The sequence below is a fragment of the Aulonocara sp. 'chitande type north' Nkhata Bay genome, linkage group LG3, assembly GCF_057382095.1.
Source record: "Aulonocara sp. 'chitande type north' Nkhata Bay isolate Kocher_YH1m ecotype deep benthic linkage group LG3, A_spYH_male_GT1.1, whole genome shotgun sequence".
Classification (NCBI taxonomy): Eukaryota; Metazoa; Chordata; class Actinopteri; order Cichliformes; family Cichlidae; genus Aulonocara; species Aulonocara sp. 'chitande type north' Nkhata Bay.
In genome coordinates, this window is record NC_141346.1 from 16,892,441 (window position 1) to 16,906,514 (window position 14,074).

The following is a 14,074-nucleotide window of genomic DNA, read 5'->3' on the forward strand; positions in this document are numbered from 1 at the left end:
CATGTTTTCCCCAGCCCTTGTGTCTGTGCTCTCCCCGTGCTCTCTCGCCTCCTGTCTGAACCTCTGTGTACTTCCTGTTTTACTTTGACAGTCTCTCGTCAGTATGCGTCATGTTGTGTTCACTCCTGCCCTGTCTCGTTACGATTATCTGTGTCAGCTGTGTTCCCCGTGTGCTCCCACTTCCCTCGTTAACCCTCTGAGTATTTATGTCCGCGTCTCCCTCAGTTCAGGGTTGTGTTCTCCGTCATGACTGTGTGCCCCTTCGTGTGTTTCCTCGTGAGTCCTCCTTTATGACTTCCCAGTTTAGTTTCATATTATTTTGTATCGCCTTAACTTCCCTCAGCAATAAAACTGTGTTTTGAGTTCATTCCTGCCTCCGTGAGCTTGTGTTTGGGTCCTCATCCTGCCTGCACACAGCCTAATCATGACAAACTCTGTAAATTCACAATGACCACATGTAGTTCATCTATTCCCAGGATACAGTGCTGCACCCCGTGACTTAGTTTAATGCAACTTCAGTATCAATGAAACCCCAATGCATTCTTCATGTGGCAACAAACATTGCTTTTTTTAAATAGCACCACTGTCAGGACTGTAAGTCAAGGTAAGAACTATTACTGAAGAGCACTTAAACAAATCTACTAGAACAGCTGGCTGCTTGGAAAAAATTAGAAAGACACAAACATGAGCTTTAGACTTTTGCATCCTGTTGTTCTCTTCAGGAAAATAGAGCAAATGATGGCAAACTGAATTCCAGGAATGAGTTGTCCCCCCACTGACTTATCTCTGAGTGACTGAATGCTGCCACTCAGAGTTGACAAAGTGTACTTTGCACTTTGCACTTGCACTTTGTTTTGGTACATAGCACTGAAGTCAAATGTTTCACCCAGGAAGAATGTACAGCAAAGAAATGCACAGTAGTGTTCAGTGTTCTTGATCCACCCCTCACTTGTCACTTCTTCATCTTTTCCTACCAAGAAGCCAGACATTCTTCTCTATGTTTTCAAGTAGTGTTGATAAGTAGTTCCACCGGGTTTCTGGAGGTCTTTCAAAGTGTTTCTTTGGATATCGTCTGATTTATTTTATTAATTTTCCATATCATCCTTCTACTTGATCATATTCTTAATTTCTTTTTTTCCTTTTCTGTTAAAGATTATATTATATATCCTCCTGAGAACCAGCCTACACTTGTATTTATTAAATTTGTTTTTCAAGCCTGACACTTCTTTACTCCTCCACTGGTGAATTTTTCTCAAAGTTCTTAAGGAAATCCTGCACACTATGCTGTGATAGTCTTCAGCTCTTTAGGAATCAACTTGTGCACCTTCCTGCCAAACTGTATGAAACAGTCTTCTGAAAATAGCTGGATACATGGATGGGACTGGAACAAAGTGAAAACCCTGCTAATGTCCAAAGAAAAAACTGAAAAACCTTTAGAAAGCCTATAAATATCACTCAAGAGCACTTTAAAAGTTACAAAAATGCTGTTTTGGAAGATGACAATTATGAAGTGAGAGGAGGCTCAAGAGTTTTGCACAGCACTGTATGACTGTAAGTGTTGTTGCTTGGCATCAAAACTACACGAGTTACAAGGAGTGGAACATCAGGCTCTGATTTGACTTATTTGTTTGCAGTGCAGCTGTTAACAGGACAACAACTACAAGTTTTTAATGACTTTATGATTTGGCAGTTTCTCCCTTTACATTGGCTTTATGCTGGCAAAGAGCTCCTGAGCAGCCACGATTGGCAAACTGCAGTTCTTGGTTAGTTCACACTGCAGTTCGACGTTTAACTTTATTTGCAATAGTGACACCAAAGCTGTAGGACTCATGAACCTCATAAAGAGGCACAAACTGGCACAGTGTTGTAGCACAGTGTCTGTTGTGCCACAGCCAGGCTGACAGATGGTTTGTCAGCCTGGCTTTATTAAACTTAAAGCCTTTGCTTTAAGTTTAATAAATACCACACATATATATTACACATACAGCAGGTGAAAAGCAGGGTTTATGCACACAGCGCTACTGCTCACTTTAGCACGAGTAAAAGGAATGCACCCCTGCTCCAGGTATGAGCTCTGTCGTCGCTGACTTATCACTGAAGCATCTTCAGAGCGACAGAATGCTGCCGCTCAGGTCGTCACAGTGCTCGGCAGGTTAAACTTTTCATAATACGGGTAAGGGTTGGAAATCTGCCAAATCCCACTTTAACTGTGATTACACCGACATCAGGCAAGACTCACAGTACTGTGAGTTATAGACGTTTCCCAGCTAACTCTGTTGCTACCATTTCAGGCAGTGGTGCAATTAATTATGCTCTCTGATTGGAGCAGTCAAGGCCTCGTTTTTACATAATGAATCATCAGTGGGAGGTTCCCATCAGGCAGCTCAACTGTGAACGACACCTCCACCCATCCTATCCTGGGCGTGAACAAAGGTGAGGACTCACATAAACAGAGCTGTCCTCACAGACAAATCTGTCCAGCTGCACCAGGATCGCCTTCTGAACAGCAGCCTTCATCAGAGCCAAGGTAAGATGAGCCGCAATCTACTCCTCAGCACGCCGGCACCTGTACTTTATTTATTCTAATACAATTTTAACATGAATCTCTTTTCAATATTGTCTTTTAATTTGACACTTTTATATGTGAAATATGTGAAAAGCGTTATTTAAATAAACTTTACCTACTTACTTACATCCACATTGCAAAGTTCTACTTGAAACACATCAGGACTGTAAACAAGCTGCACAAGCAAAACAATAAAAACACAGAGATCCAAAGGCAGCTCTGTGGTGTCATCTGGAGAAATAACAGGAAGTGACTTTTTAAAAACACTTTTAAATAATGAAAAAACTTTACTGAACTCCATCCCTCTGTGTAAAAGTATATTTTAATGATTGCCTGAAATTAATCTGTGACTTTTAACAGAGTCAGTAAAGGTATATGTAGATCTTACAAGAACATACAGCCAGTTTAGCATTTTAGTTCAAACACTAGTAGAGCAGATAATAATGGTTCTTTTATGCATTGTTGCCGTAATGTTAACGTAGTTAACCATGTGATGATAATGATGTAAAGTTGGGTGAATGTAAAATATAATGTTATTAAATGTACAACCTTCAAATGCAACTTATTCAAAATGTTATTTTGTAATGTTCCTGCAAAAGGAGCCTCGGGCTGCTTACATCTTTATGTTAGTTTTCATAATTTGTTTATAATTGCTTAATTATAAACAAATTATAATTTTTCATAATTGCTTAATCCCAGTTTTGTTTGTAAGGAAGGATGGCATTAAAAATTATTGTTTGCTCTGCAAAGACTGAAACTCCAGGAGATTTGCACTAAGTGACCCATTTAAAAAATGCAACTTTTTTTTATCCATGTTGTTTTAGGCAGAATCAAGAAGTGACTTCTTTACCCACAACACAAGTGTGTTTATCACAGACACACAGCTGGTTATATTTGAGGTAAACACCAAACTCTACATCCCAGAAATGAAACATGCCTGGTATTTATTGAAAAAAATCTAGTGACTGTGTGACAGACTATTTATAGTAAATATGCTGGGCGAGGAACACTTTAAACTTTTGGATTTGATTATGAAATAAAAACAAAAATAGCAAACTGAGTTCTCTTCCAGTCTAGAGAAATGTGTGAAATATAAGTGTGAGGAATCAGATTTTAGAGATGAATTACAATCACTACACTTTCTTTGTTCAAACACTGAGTCTGTTCGCATGTTATGATTTTTTTTAATAATGTGCACTGTTCAGAATGTGTCTTTAACTTTCTGTTTAGTGGTTTCGATCTTTGTTGTCTTATAGTTCCCAATCCGCTAGATGGCTCCCTACAAGATGCTCCACCCCCTGCTCTTCCTGTCTGCTCTCATTGCACTTTCAGGTAAACACATGCACCAGTCGTTTTGAATGTGTCCTTACAGAGGAAAGAGGAAAAGCGAATCAGGAGGGTTGGATTATGATTTAACTTTCCATTGAGTTACATGACGACTATTATTAGATAAATGTTGGTTTTGCATTCAATTCAAATGATTAATTCTTTGTCTATATCCTTGTTTACTTTTTTTCCAGAGTTATTCAGTCTCATTTTTTCTTAATAATCTACTATCAGTATCTCATGATGACAAACTGTAATCAAAATGAAATAAATGAATTGATCATTGCTATAAGATGCTTCCAAAGCTTGACTGGAGTACACCTGTGGACCAAAACTGATTAGACATGATGTGGAAAAGCATACACCTCTTTATAGAAGGCTTCACACCTGATTATCCACATCAGAGCAAAAATAAGGCCATAAAGTCAAAGGAACTCTCTGCAGAGGTCAGAGATGAGGTTTTACAATGCAAAGCTCTGTGCAAGGCTGCAGAAAATGTTCTGCTCTACTGACGGTTCCCAAGAGTGTAGTGAGCTCCATAATTGTCAAATGGAAGAGGTTCAGCACAAATAGGACCCTTGTGAGAACTATTCAGCTGCCCAAACTGAGCAGTTGACATAGACTAGCTTTAGTGAGAACGCTGACCAAGAACCCGATGACCACTCTGAAATCCAAAGATGCTGTGTGGAGAGGGGAACAAGAACCCACTGTGACTACAGCCCTCCAGCTGTTCTTCAAACAAGAAAAAAGCTTTTGTAAAACAAGAGTATTTTTTTTTCTTTATTTTCATAAAATTTTTGAATATATTTTGATTTACATATTTTAGGGTTATGTTTAGCAAAACCAGATTTTTGTTAATCAAATACTGCTGTTCCAGTAACACAGTTATGTCAAAGGTGTATTTATGTTAATGAGGTGGGATTTAATAAATTACATCATTGTCCCTTTAAAGTCCTTATAAACTGTTTATTTTGACCTTGTGAACCACATATTTGCCCAAATTCAAAATGTCCAGTTAGTGTGTTTTAGATTTTATTGACTTCCACACACAGTGTAAGAGGTCTGAAGTAACCCATTTTTTCCCCCATACTTTTTAGAACAGCGCAGCCATACGTTCAGGAGTCCAGGACCTGTGGAAAGACTACTCCGTCTAGACCAACGATTAGCAGGGTTTGAGAAAAGGGCAAAGCATACAACCCATACCAGTATGTGTGTGTGTGTGTGTGTGTGTATGTGTGTGCGTGTGTGTGTGTGTGTGTGTGTGTGGCAGGCAATCTTTTGTAAAGTTTCCTTTTTTCCATCGTTTAATGATTTTGATAGTCTGCTAATTTGATAATGTCCTGATTTAATCTTTGCTACAGAGCTTGCAGCACTTTTCTCTGACGATGCTCAAGGTAAGAAGTTGTTTTCTTTCTCTTTTATAATATATAAACTATCCGCACTCTAAGTTACAATTAAAGTTACATTTTCTCTGTATTTATATTGTACATATGTAACAGTTAATTCTATGTACCTTCACTGTAAGATGAGTTGCTTGTCTCAAATTGCGGTTGAATGAAGAGTATTTTTAACACTGGCTAAAGTGTCCTATTATCACAAAGACACCAAAAGCCTCTGGAAAGACCTCTTCCTGTCAGATAAAAACTACTATTGGGCAGAGGAAATATGAAAAGAAAGAAAAAGATGAAAGAAACCTAGTACAAAATAAAGACTATAAATTTAAGTTGTCTTAAAAACTGTAAGACAACAACACATGCATAAATAGTGACCCAGCTACCTGTCTTGCATTTATTCTTATGTTATAAAGACCAAAGTTTCTTTTTTCTTTTTTTTATCTCGTAAAGGGATATTTTTATGTAAACAGTTCATATTCAGTTTATTGAGGTCCTAGACTCAGCTGGACTCACGATAAAACAGCAGCTGTTATATGTGGTATTAGGCAAAGCTAACAAACTCAGAGTTATACATACATACATCTAACATTCGAATTTGGACAATTTCAATTCAAGTTATTATTTTAGCAGAATAAGTTGAACATTGTGTTTTATGCTGCTTTTTCACACTGTTTTTGTGGTGAAAATAAAATAACTGAAACAACAGCTTTTAAAACAAATCTCTCTCTCTTTGCTTTTCTCTAAATACTACTGGAAAAGTTAAGTACCCTTTTGACACACCCACTGCCACACTGAGACCAATGAGGTATGAGATACCACTAGGGGGCAACGTGACACTGAGCTGCTTTGTGGACGGCTCTGACAACTGGACCATTTTGTGGTACAGAGCTGCCACATATGGCTCTAAAGACGAGCCTATGACAGAATATGAAGGGAAGAAAGCTATTAATGTGTCACAAGGAGGTATCTACCACTGCAGAGGAAGAAGCGATTCAGGTAGCATCACACACCAAAGTAATGCTGCCATCATTGAAGACACTCGTAAGTTCTCCTGTTTATCCCTTAGTTATGGAAGTTAAAGTTATGAGATTATGTGATCTGTCCTTCGTTTTGTCTTCCTCTCAGCGAGACAGATAGAGAGACTTTGTGTGTGTGTTTGTATATATATATGTGTGTGTATATATATATATATATATATATATATATATATATATCAGGGTATTTACATCACAATATAAAGAGCCTTGAGGCAATTGTTGGCATCATTTGGTGCTATGTAAATAAATTTAATTGGATTGAATTAGATGATGCTTCTGTGTTTCTTTTAATTTCATATTTTATGTGAACAGTTCCTATTACGGCCATTTTGACCCTGAAGCCCAACTGGACTAAGATATACATGGGTGAAACATTCACTGTCAGATGTGACATCCAGGGAGGTGAAGGAACTTACTGGAGCTATGATTGGAGACCAAAAAGGTTTACCACATATTATACAACCAATGAAAGAACATTCTACAATGTTGGTTGGGATGACAATGGAGATTATCAATGCAGAGGCAAAACGGATCTTTCCTTCACACAGTGGAGTAATGTCATTCCAGTAACTGTATCATGTAAGTTGGGCATCTTTCATCCATATAAACTGCTTCATTCAAATTAGTAAAAAAAAAAAAAAAAACATACGATAACTTGTCTGTGCAGATTCTCATTCATCCAGGCCATGGTAACCTAAGGAGCTTGGAAAGAAAAGCAACTCGACTTCTTTAAGTTTCTTGAAGGGACTTAAAGAAGTCCAGTCACTTGACTGATTAATTAAATAATGACCCAGTATTTTGAGTTTGTTCTGAACGCATGATTCTTTGCCTTGGAGTTAAGAAATTATTTATGTTCCAGTTCTAGAATGTGTGTTTTTTCTCTGAATTTGGTAGCTATAGCACTGGATTTCTTGTTTTATGTTGGTTCCCTTTTTCATGCCTAGTCTGATCTCCATGTTCTGTCTTCAGCATCTTTGTGCATATTTCCCTTTTTTTACTCCCTCTCAGTCTGTCACATCTAAATGTCGTGTTTTTCCAGTTGTATCTCAGTGTCTGTTATTGTGTTCTCCAGTGTGTTACTTTATGTGTGCCACACACAGCGTATTGTGACATGGTGTGGTTCAAATGACAACAATAAAATTAGTATTATGTATGACAGTGGTACAGTTTGTAATTCCACTGTCAAGATTTGGTGATATTTATTTACATGTTTTCATCCAGTTATTTAAATGTTTTTGCTCAAAAGGGAAGAGTGAACCTGGCCTGATTTGTGGACCCATCATATACCAATATTATTTAAAAAAATACATAAATAAAAAAGCCTAATCTAAAAATCTTGTTTCAACAGTTAAACTGCATCCTGTCCTCACTCTGTCTCCCTCATGGCTCAGTCCTGGAGCCTCAGTAACTCTGAACTGTGAGGTTGAATATCCTTCTGAAGGATGGAGCTTCTCCTGGTATAAAGCTGTTCCTTATTATAAAATAACAGAGGAGCCCTACACGTATGAGCTGCTACCTGATGGCAGCAAGACTGCTCAGAGTTTGTACATCATTACTGGGCAGACAAGCACAGCAGCATATGTGTGCAGAGCGGAAAGAGGAAGCAACTACTACTACACCTACTACAGCGATCCAAAGTTTGTCTGGTCTGCTGGTCAGTTTCTTTCTGTCTCTCAATACTTGTAATGATGCTTAGTTTTTATGTGTTCTTCCTGTGCTTTCACTTATTGATCCATGTTGTTTTTCAGATGCTTCATCAGCAGCGTCTCTCACAGTCGGCCCTGTAGTGCAAAATTTTGGCTCTGACTTTGTCAAACTGACTTGTAAGGGAAACTCTTCTTCATGGAGAGTGAGGAAGTTCCCAGAGAATGGCCGGCCATATTGTAGCAACTTTTGGTTGTCAGGAGAATCTGTATGCACAATCGACACAACATATTCAGATGACGGAGTGTACTGGTGTGAGTCTATGTTAAAAGAGTTCAGCAATGCAGTCAACATCACTTTACAGGGTTTGTAGAATGGTTTTTTTCCCCTTTTGTGTTATAACGTTTCATGAATATTTCTATCACTATGTATGTTAAGCAATTCTTTCATGGAAAAAGAGGCAGAAATGTAAAGATTATTTTATTTTTGGAATCTCAACTCAGCAGCATAATACTCTTCGTTATTAGTTTTATTTCATTCCATGTTTTATAAATTAATTTACCAACATTTTTCAAGAACATATATATATATATATGATTATGATGTAATTGTACTCCCCATTCAGCTGAGGCTGAATAGCATCTCGCTGAGACACACTTGACAGTTGAAAGGGCTCTATGAGCTAAAAGAAAGGACGATTTTGTTGTTTTTTTTATAAGTCACATATCAGATCTTTAGCTATAAGCTATAAGACATTTGATCAATCAGTAATTATTATTGCACATGTTTTTTTCCCTCTTTTTTATTTTCTAAAATCCAGCACCAGCTGATTCATTTGAAATAATATCTTCTGTATGTTTTGCAGACTTTTATTCTGGTCCTCTCATGGTGGTCCCTGTTGATCCTGTGAATGAGGGAACTTTTGTTAGTCTTAGTTGCAACTTGAGAAGAAAAAAAATCTTTCCCAATGTGGCTTTTTATCACAATGACAAACTTGTCCAAAATGATTCCCGAGAGGAGCTGAACTTCTTGGCAGTGTCAAAGTCTGATGAAGGTTTCTACAAGTGTCAGTACTCAGGAAAAGAGTCACCATCGCGTTACATGACGGTTAAATGTGAGTAGCATTTGAAAATGTGACTTCTTTTTAAATAATCGTAATCTTTGAGAAGGAACTCACTTGTCATTTGTTGTATTAGCACATATATGAGCATCGAAATAATCTTGTTCTTTTTTGGGAGAATGGTTTTAAAATTGTATTTTGAAAAATGTCTCATATAGTGTCATTTAATACTGTTTAAATGTTTGGTATCACACTAGCTACTGTACCACCTGAAATCTTCAGCCAGAATGAAAGTAGTGAAAACAGCCCCCTTCATCCTGGTCAGTACTTAAATTTGTTATTATTAAATTTTTAATTTTGATTGAGGCTGCGTTACAAGTCAAATTTTTATGTGACATGATATGGTGTCAAGAGAGCAACTGTGGTTCTGCTGGAGGAAGTCAGAAGTGACAGAGAAGTTTGTGAGGGTGGAGCAGGACATGTTTGACAATGTGTTAGGGGTGATTTGTGATATTAAGATTTTCATTGGGAGTGACCAGGATAGACAAGAGTAGAAATGAGTAGATCAGAGGGGCAGCTCAGGTTGACAAGATTGAAGGTGAGACTGAGATGGTTTGGATATGTGCAGAGGACAGTGGGCATAGTGGACAAAGGAAGTTGAAGATGGAGCTGCCCTAGAGGAGGTAAAGCAGACAACCATAGAAGAAGATTAGTGTGTGTATAGCTTTAAAAAAAAAATCATATGACTGAGCCAAATTGACTGCAATTTCCAAATCACCAAGAGGAGAGGTGCTAGCTTTTTATCCTCCATTAAACAATGCAAGTAGACAGAAAACATGATTTTCTCCAGTCTGGTATCATCTGGGATCCCAGTAGCCTGAAATGTTTTGGGGGGTTTTTGTTTTGTTTTTTACAATTCAGCACATATCGAGTAACACGCCAACACAGTATCGACACAGTAAGGGGGATAAGGTGCATAAGGTGTCATCTATCCATAACTAGTCGAGTATGTAGAGGGTTGGTGTGACTGTGGAGAATGACAGGAAGGCTGAGATGGAGTCAGATAATGTGTTGTGGTGACTATGTGATAATGTGTTGGCAGCCGGCAGCCAAATGAAGAATATTTTAATTTAAAAAGACTCACAGTATGAAAATATTTTGAATTATGAAAAATTGCATAGTTCTGGATTTATTTATACCATAAAAGTTGTTGTTGTTGTTTATTCAGTCTAATGACTTTAAAATAATTGTTGCTGGATTTATTTATTTTTTTAGGTAGTGCCGCTGTCTATGAATCAGCAAACAAAAATGGAAGACACTGGAAATGGTACAGTACAGACACACACAAATATATATATATATATATATATATATATATATATATATATATATATATAAGTCTTTTTGATTAAAGGATTTCAGGTTTTGGCTCATCATGGCATCATAAAACTTTCTATGTCTTTATGTGGATGTTTTACAGGTCAGTGAGGAGAGCCGTAGCTGCGAAGCAAAAAAGAATCCTTTTGTGAACCCACTGTTGCTCCTCTGCTACACAAATATCAGTGACGCTTCAGATTTTCCACAGTTAGTTTGTTTGAAGATAGCACATTAAATACAGACCTCATACTCTATACACTATTATCTACAAATATGGCACAAAAAAGGAATTCCAGCTCTAGACTTGCAGATCATGTCTTTATTGGGTCCGTCGGTCGAAGACTAATTCTGTACATCTATACACAACCAAGCCCAACCGTGACCCAACTTGAAGGTCAATATGATGTTCAACATTTGGATTTTAACTGAGTAATCTTTTGGATGTTATGGATGTCTATTACAGGTGCAGGGAATTTACATGATTAATAAATGTATTTTTATTAATTTACAAATATAAACATTAATGTGGTGTTATCAACATGATGCATATGAATGTGGGTTATGTATAAACAAACATGATTAATTACGTGTTAGCCTATATATTTAATAAGTACACGTGGGTAATTGTTTTGGTTATTTAACATTTTCTTGTTTTTCTTTGACTGGTTTGTTTATGTTAATTAATCAAGTTATTTGTTTGTAACCAGGTTGAAATTGTCATTTATTAAAATGTGTTGAAAAGACGTCCACAACCACTACATTTGAACAATAATAGCTCGTAAACATAAAGATCCTAGCAATAACAACACTAGATGTTCAGCAGATGTCGAAAAAAAGACATTGCCTGGTGTTACAAAACAACCCTTCCAATGGACCAAAATTGGACCTCCAAAAATGACTTATAAAAGATGTCATTCAGACATCACTCAGTGTGATGGCCCATGAAGTAAGAAAAAACTGAAATAGATGATCTTAAGTGACTTCAGCTTTTTAACTCCACATAATCTCTGAATAGATTGTGAAAAATTATATTACACAATCTGAATGAAAAATCACCTGTAGATGTTATAACAATCTTGGGAACTATAGGCCGATCTCTAAGCTTCTATTCCTGTCCAAAATACTGGAGAGGATCGTTCTTTCACAACTCCGGCCGTATTTGGATGTGAATGCCATTTATGATCAATTTCAGTCTGCTTACAAACCCTGTTATGGTACTAAAACGGCCTTGCTCAGAGTCCTCAATGATCTCCTTCTGAATACTGACTCTGGACGCTCTTCATTCTTGGTCCTACTAGATCTATCCTCGGCCTTTGATATGGTAGATCATAACATCCTATTAGTGAGGCTTGAACACACAGTTGGCATTGGAGGTGCCGCCCTAGATTAGTTTAAGTCATACCTTTCTAATAGGTCCTTCTCGATCAATTTTTGCCCTTATTTCTCCTCTGCTGCACCTAACCCTAACCCTGCAGCGTGCCTCAAGGATCTGTCCTTGGCCCCCTGCTCTTCTCACTGTATATGCTCCCCTTAGGCACAATCTTTGAGGAGTATAACATTGCACATCAATGTTATGCCGACGACACACAGATGTATTTAAAATTAAGTGATTAAGGTTTGAGAAAACGGCAAAGCATACAACCCATACCAGTGTGTGTGTGTGTGTGTGTGTGTGTGAGAGTGTGTGTGTGTATAGCAATCTTTTTTAATTTTCTTTTTTTCCATTGTTTAATGATTTTGATTGTCTGCTAATGTGATAATGTCTTGATTTAACAATTGTTATAGAGCTTGCAGCACTTTTCTCTGACAATGCTCAAGGTATGATATATATATATATATATATCTTACCTTGAGCATTGTCATAGATATATACATATCTATTTATACATATGTAACAATTAATCTCTGTACCTGCACTGTAAGATGACTAGCTTGTCTCAAATTGTGGCTGCATGACGATATTTCTAACACTGTCTAAAGTGTGCTATCATGACAATAACACCAAAAGCCTCTGGAAAGACCTCTTCCTGTCAGATAAAAACTAATATTGGGTGCAGAGTAAATATGAGAACAAATAAAAAGAAGAAAAAAACCTATTACAAAATAAAGACTATAAATTTAAGTTGCTTACATAATTTTTTATGCATTTTCAGAGCGTTCTCACTCCCGAGGCGTAACATGTCGACGTTTTGTCACGTCCCGCGGCGTTCCTGAGGAACGCGAAAGGAGACCTTCGGCGTTCTTATGGTACGCGGCGGGTTATGGCTGGAATCCAGTGCAATGACGCTCCCGCGGTAGTAGACGTTCCAGCCCTGTATTCCAGCCCTAAACCTAACCTTATCCCTAGCCCTGACCATAACCTTATTCCTGACCTTAACCAGGACTTTAATGATGTTAAATAGCGTGTTTCTAAGCGATTTGAAGAAAAAGAGCGAACATGTGTAGGTTCAGTCCAGACGGTTCTCATATTTCCTCTTTTTCCGAGGTCGTCATTTAGGAACGTGGTGGGTAGCCGAAAACGTAATATGGTGACGATTTGTCACCTAGCGTAAAATGTTACGCTTTGGGAGTGAGAACGGGTTGGCATTTTATACAGTTTGTCTGTGACCCAGCTAGCTGTCTTGCATTTATTCTCATGTTATGAAGACCAAAGATTAGTTTTTATCTCCTAAATAGATATTTTCATGTAAACAGTTCATATTCAGTTTATTGAGGTCCTAGACCCAGCTGGACTCACGATAAAACAGCAGCTGTTATATGTGGTATTAGGGAAAGCTAACACACTCAGAGTTATACATACCTCTAACATCCGAATTTGGACAATTCTAATTCAAGCTATTATTTTAGCTGATCAAGTTGAACATTGTTAGAGTTTGTATTGTTGATTGTCATTTATGCTTAGAAATATTTAACCATAGATGCTTAGGGGTGTATAATCAATTGTGTAGTGATAAGTTGTGTGATCTTTAACAGGCTACAGAGGCTTGGTGTGCATTCCACACTAGAATGCACACCTACATCCTGGGAGCATGGGAAAGTTCGTACCTTGTTTAATTGTGTTATGGTAGGATTAACGTAGTTACGTCTGTTCTAGTCTAAGTGCTTTTTGTGTATAAATGAACTGCTGGACTTCCTTACTGTGTTATCTAGGATGAGGGGAGGGTCTACCCTCTTCCTGACCAAGGATGTTTGCTTGTGTGCTTTTATGACCCTTTGATCAGCAGTACCCCACACACACACACACACACACACACACACACACAGGCAAGGTACTCTTTGTGTGTATGTAGACGTCATATGTTAATGAACCTATGCATATTCATGTAACCTCAATAAAAGGACAGTGGTACGGGAGAACGGACGAGAGCAACTGGGGTCAAGCGAAGGGACGGCGCTTTGTCCGGTTTTCTCCCGTGCACGAGTAACATGAAGAACTTTGCCTACTTCGTGTCTTGCTTTGCAGTGTAATTATATTGTCTTCAACGTTCCAGCGAATAGGTTTATGCTACAAACCTATCAAACATTGTCTTTTATGACGCTTGTTTGAACTCTCTTGCGTTTGTTGTGAAGATGAAATAACTGAAACAACAGCTTTTAAAATAAATCTCTCTCTTTCTGCTTTTCTCTAAATACTACTGGAAAAGCGAAGTACCTTTTTGACACACCCACT

The 14,074-nt window shown here is 37.7% G+C and overlaps 1 protein-coding gene across 2 annotated transcripts; it reads left to right on the forward strand.

The window, feature by feature from the left end:
* The first annotated feature begins 2,440 nt into the window (after positions 1-2,440).
* On the forward strand, positions 2,441-11,856 carry LOC147334232 (sialoadhesin-like). Of its 2 annotated transcripts, XM_086286505.1 has the most exons (13): positions 2,441-2,527; positions 3,391-3,465; positions 3,823-3,898; positions 4,990-5,097; positions 5,254-5,286; positions 6,046-6,327; positions 6,636-6,902; positions 7,672-7,977; positions 8,072-8,332; positions 8,833-9,081; positions 9,285-9,347; positions 10,303-10,354; positions 10,508-11,856. In XM_086286505.1, the coding sequence occupies exons 3-13, from the start codon at positions 3,838-3,840 to the stop codon at positions 10,554-10,556; spliced, it is 1,731 nt and encodes a 576-aa protein (XP_086142631.1). In that variant the 5' UTR covers positions 2,441-2,527; positions 3,391-3,465; positions 3,823-3,837; the 3' UTR covers positions 10,557-11,856. The 2 variants fall into 2 exon arrangements, 1 of the variants encoding a protein (XP_086142631.1); XR_015128400.1 differs by lacking the exons at positions 3,823-3,898; positions 4,990-5,097; positions 5,254-5,286; ... (4 more) ...; positions 8,833-9,081; positions 9,285-9,347.
* The last annotated feature ends 2,218 nt before the right edge of the window (positions 11,857-14,074 follow it).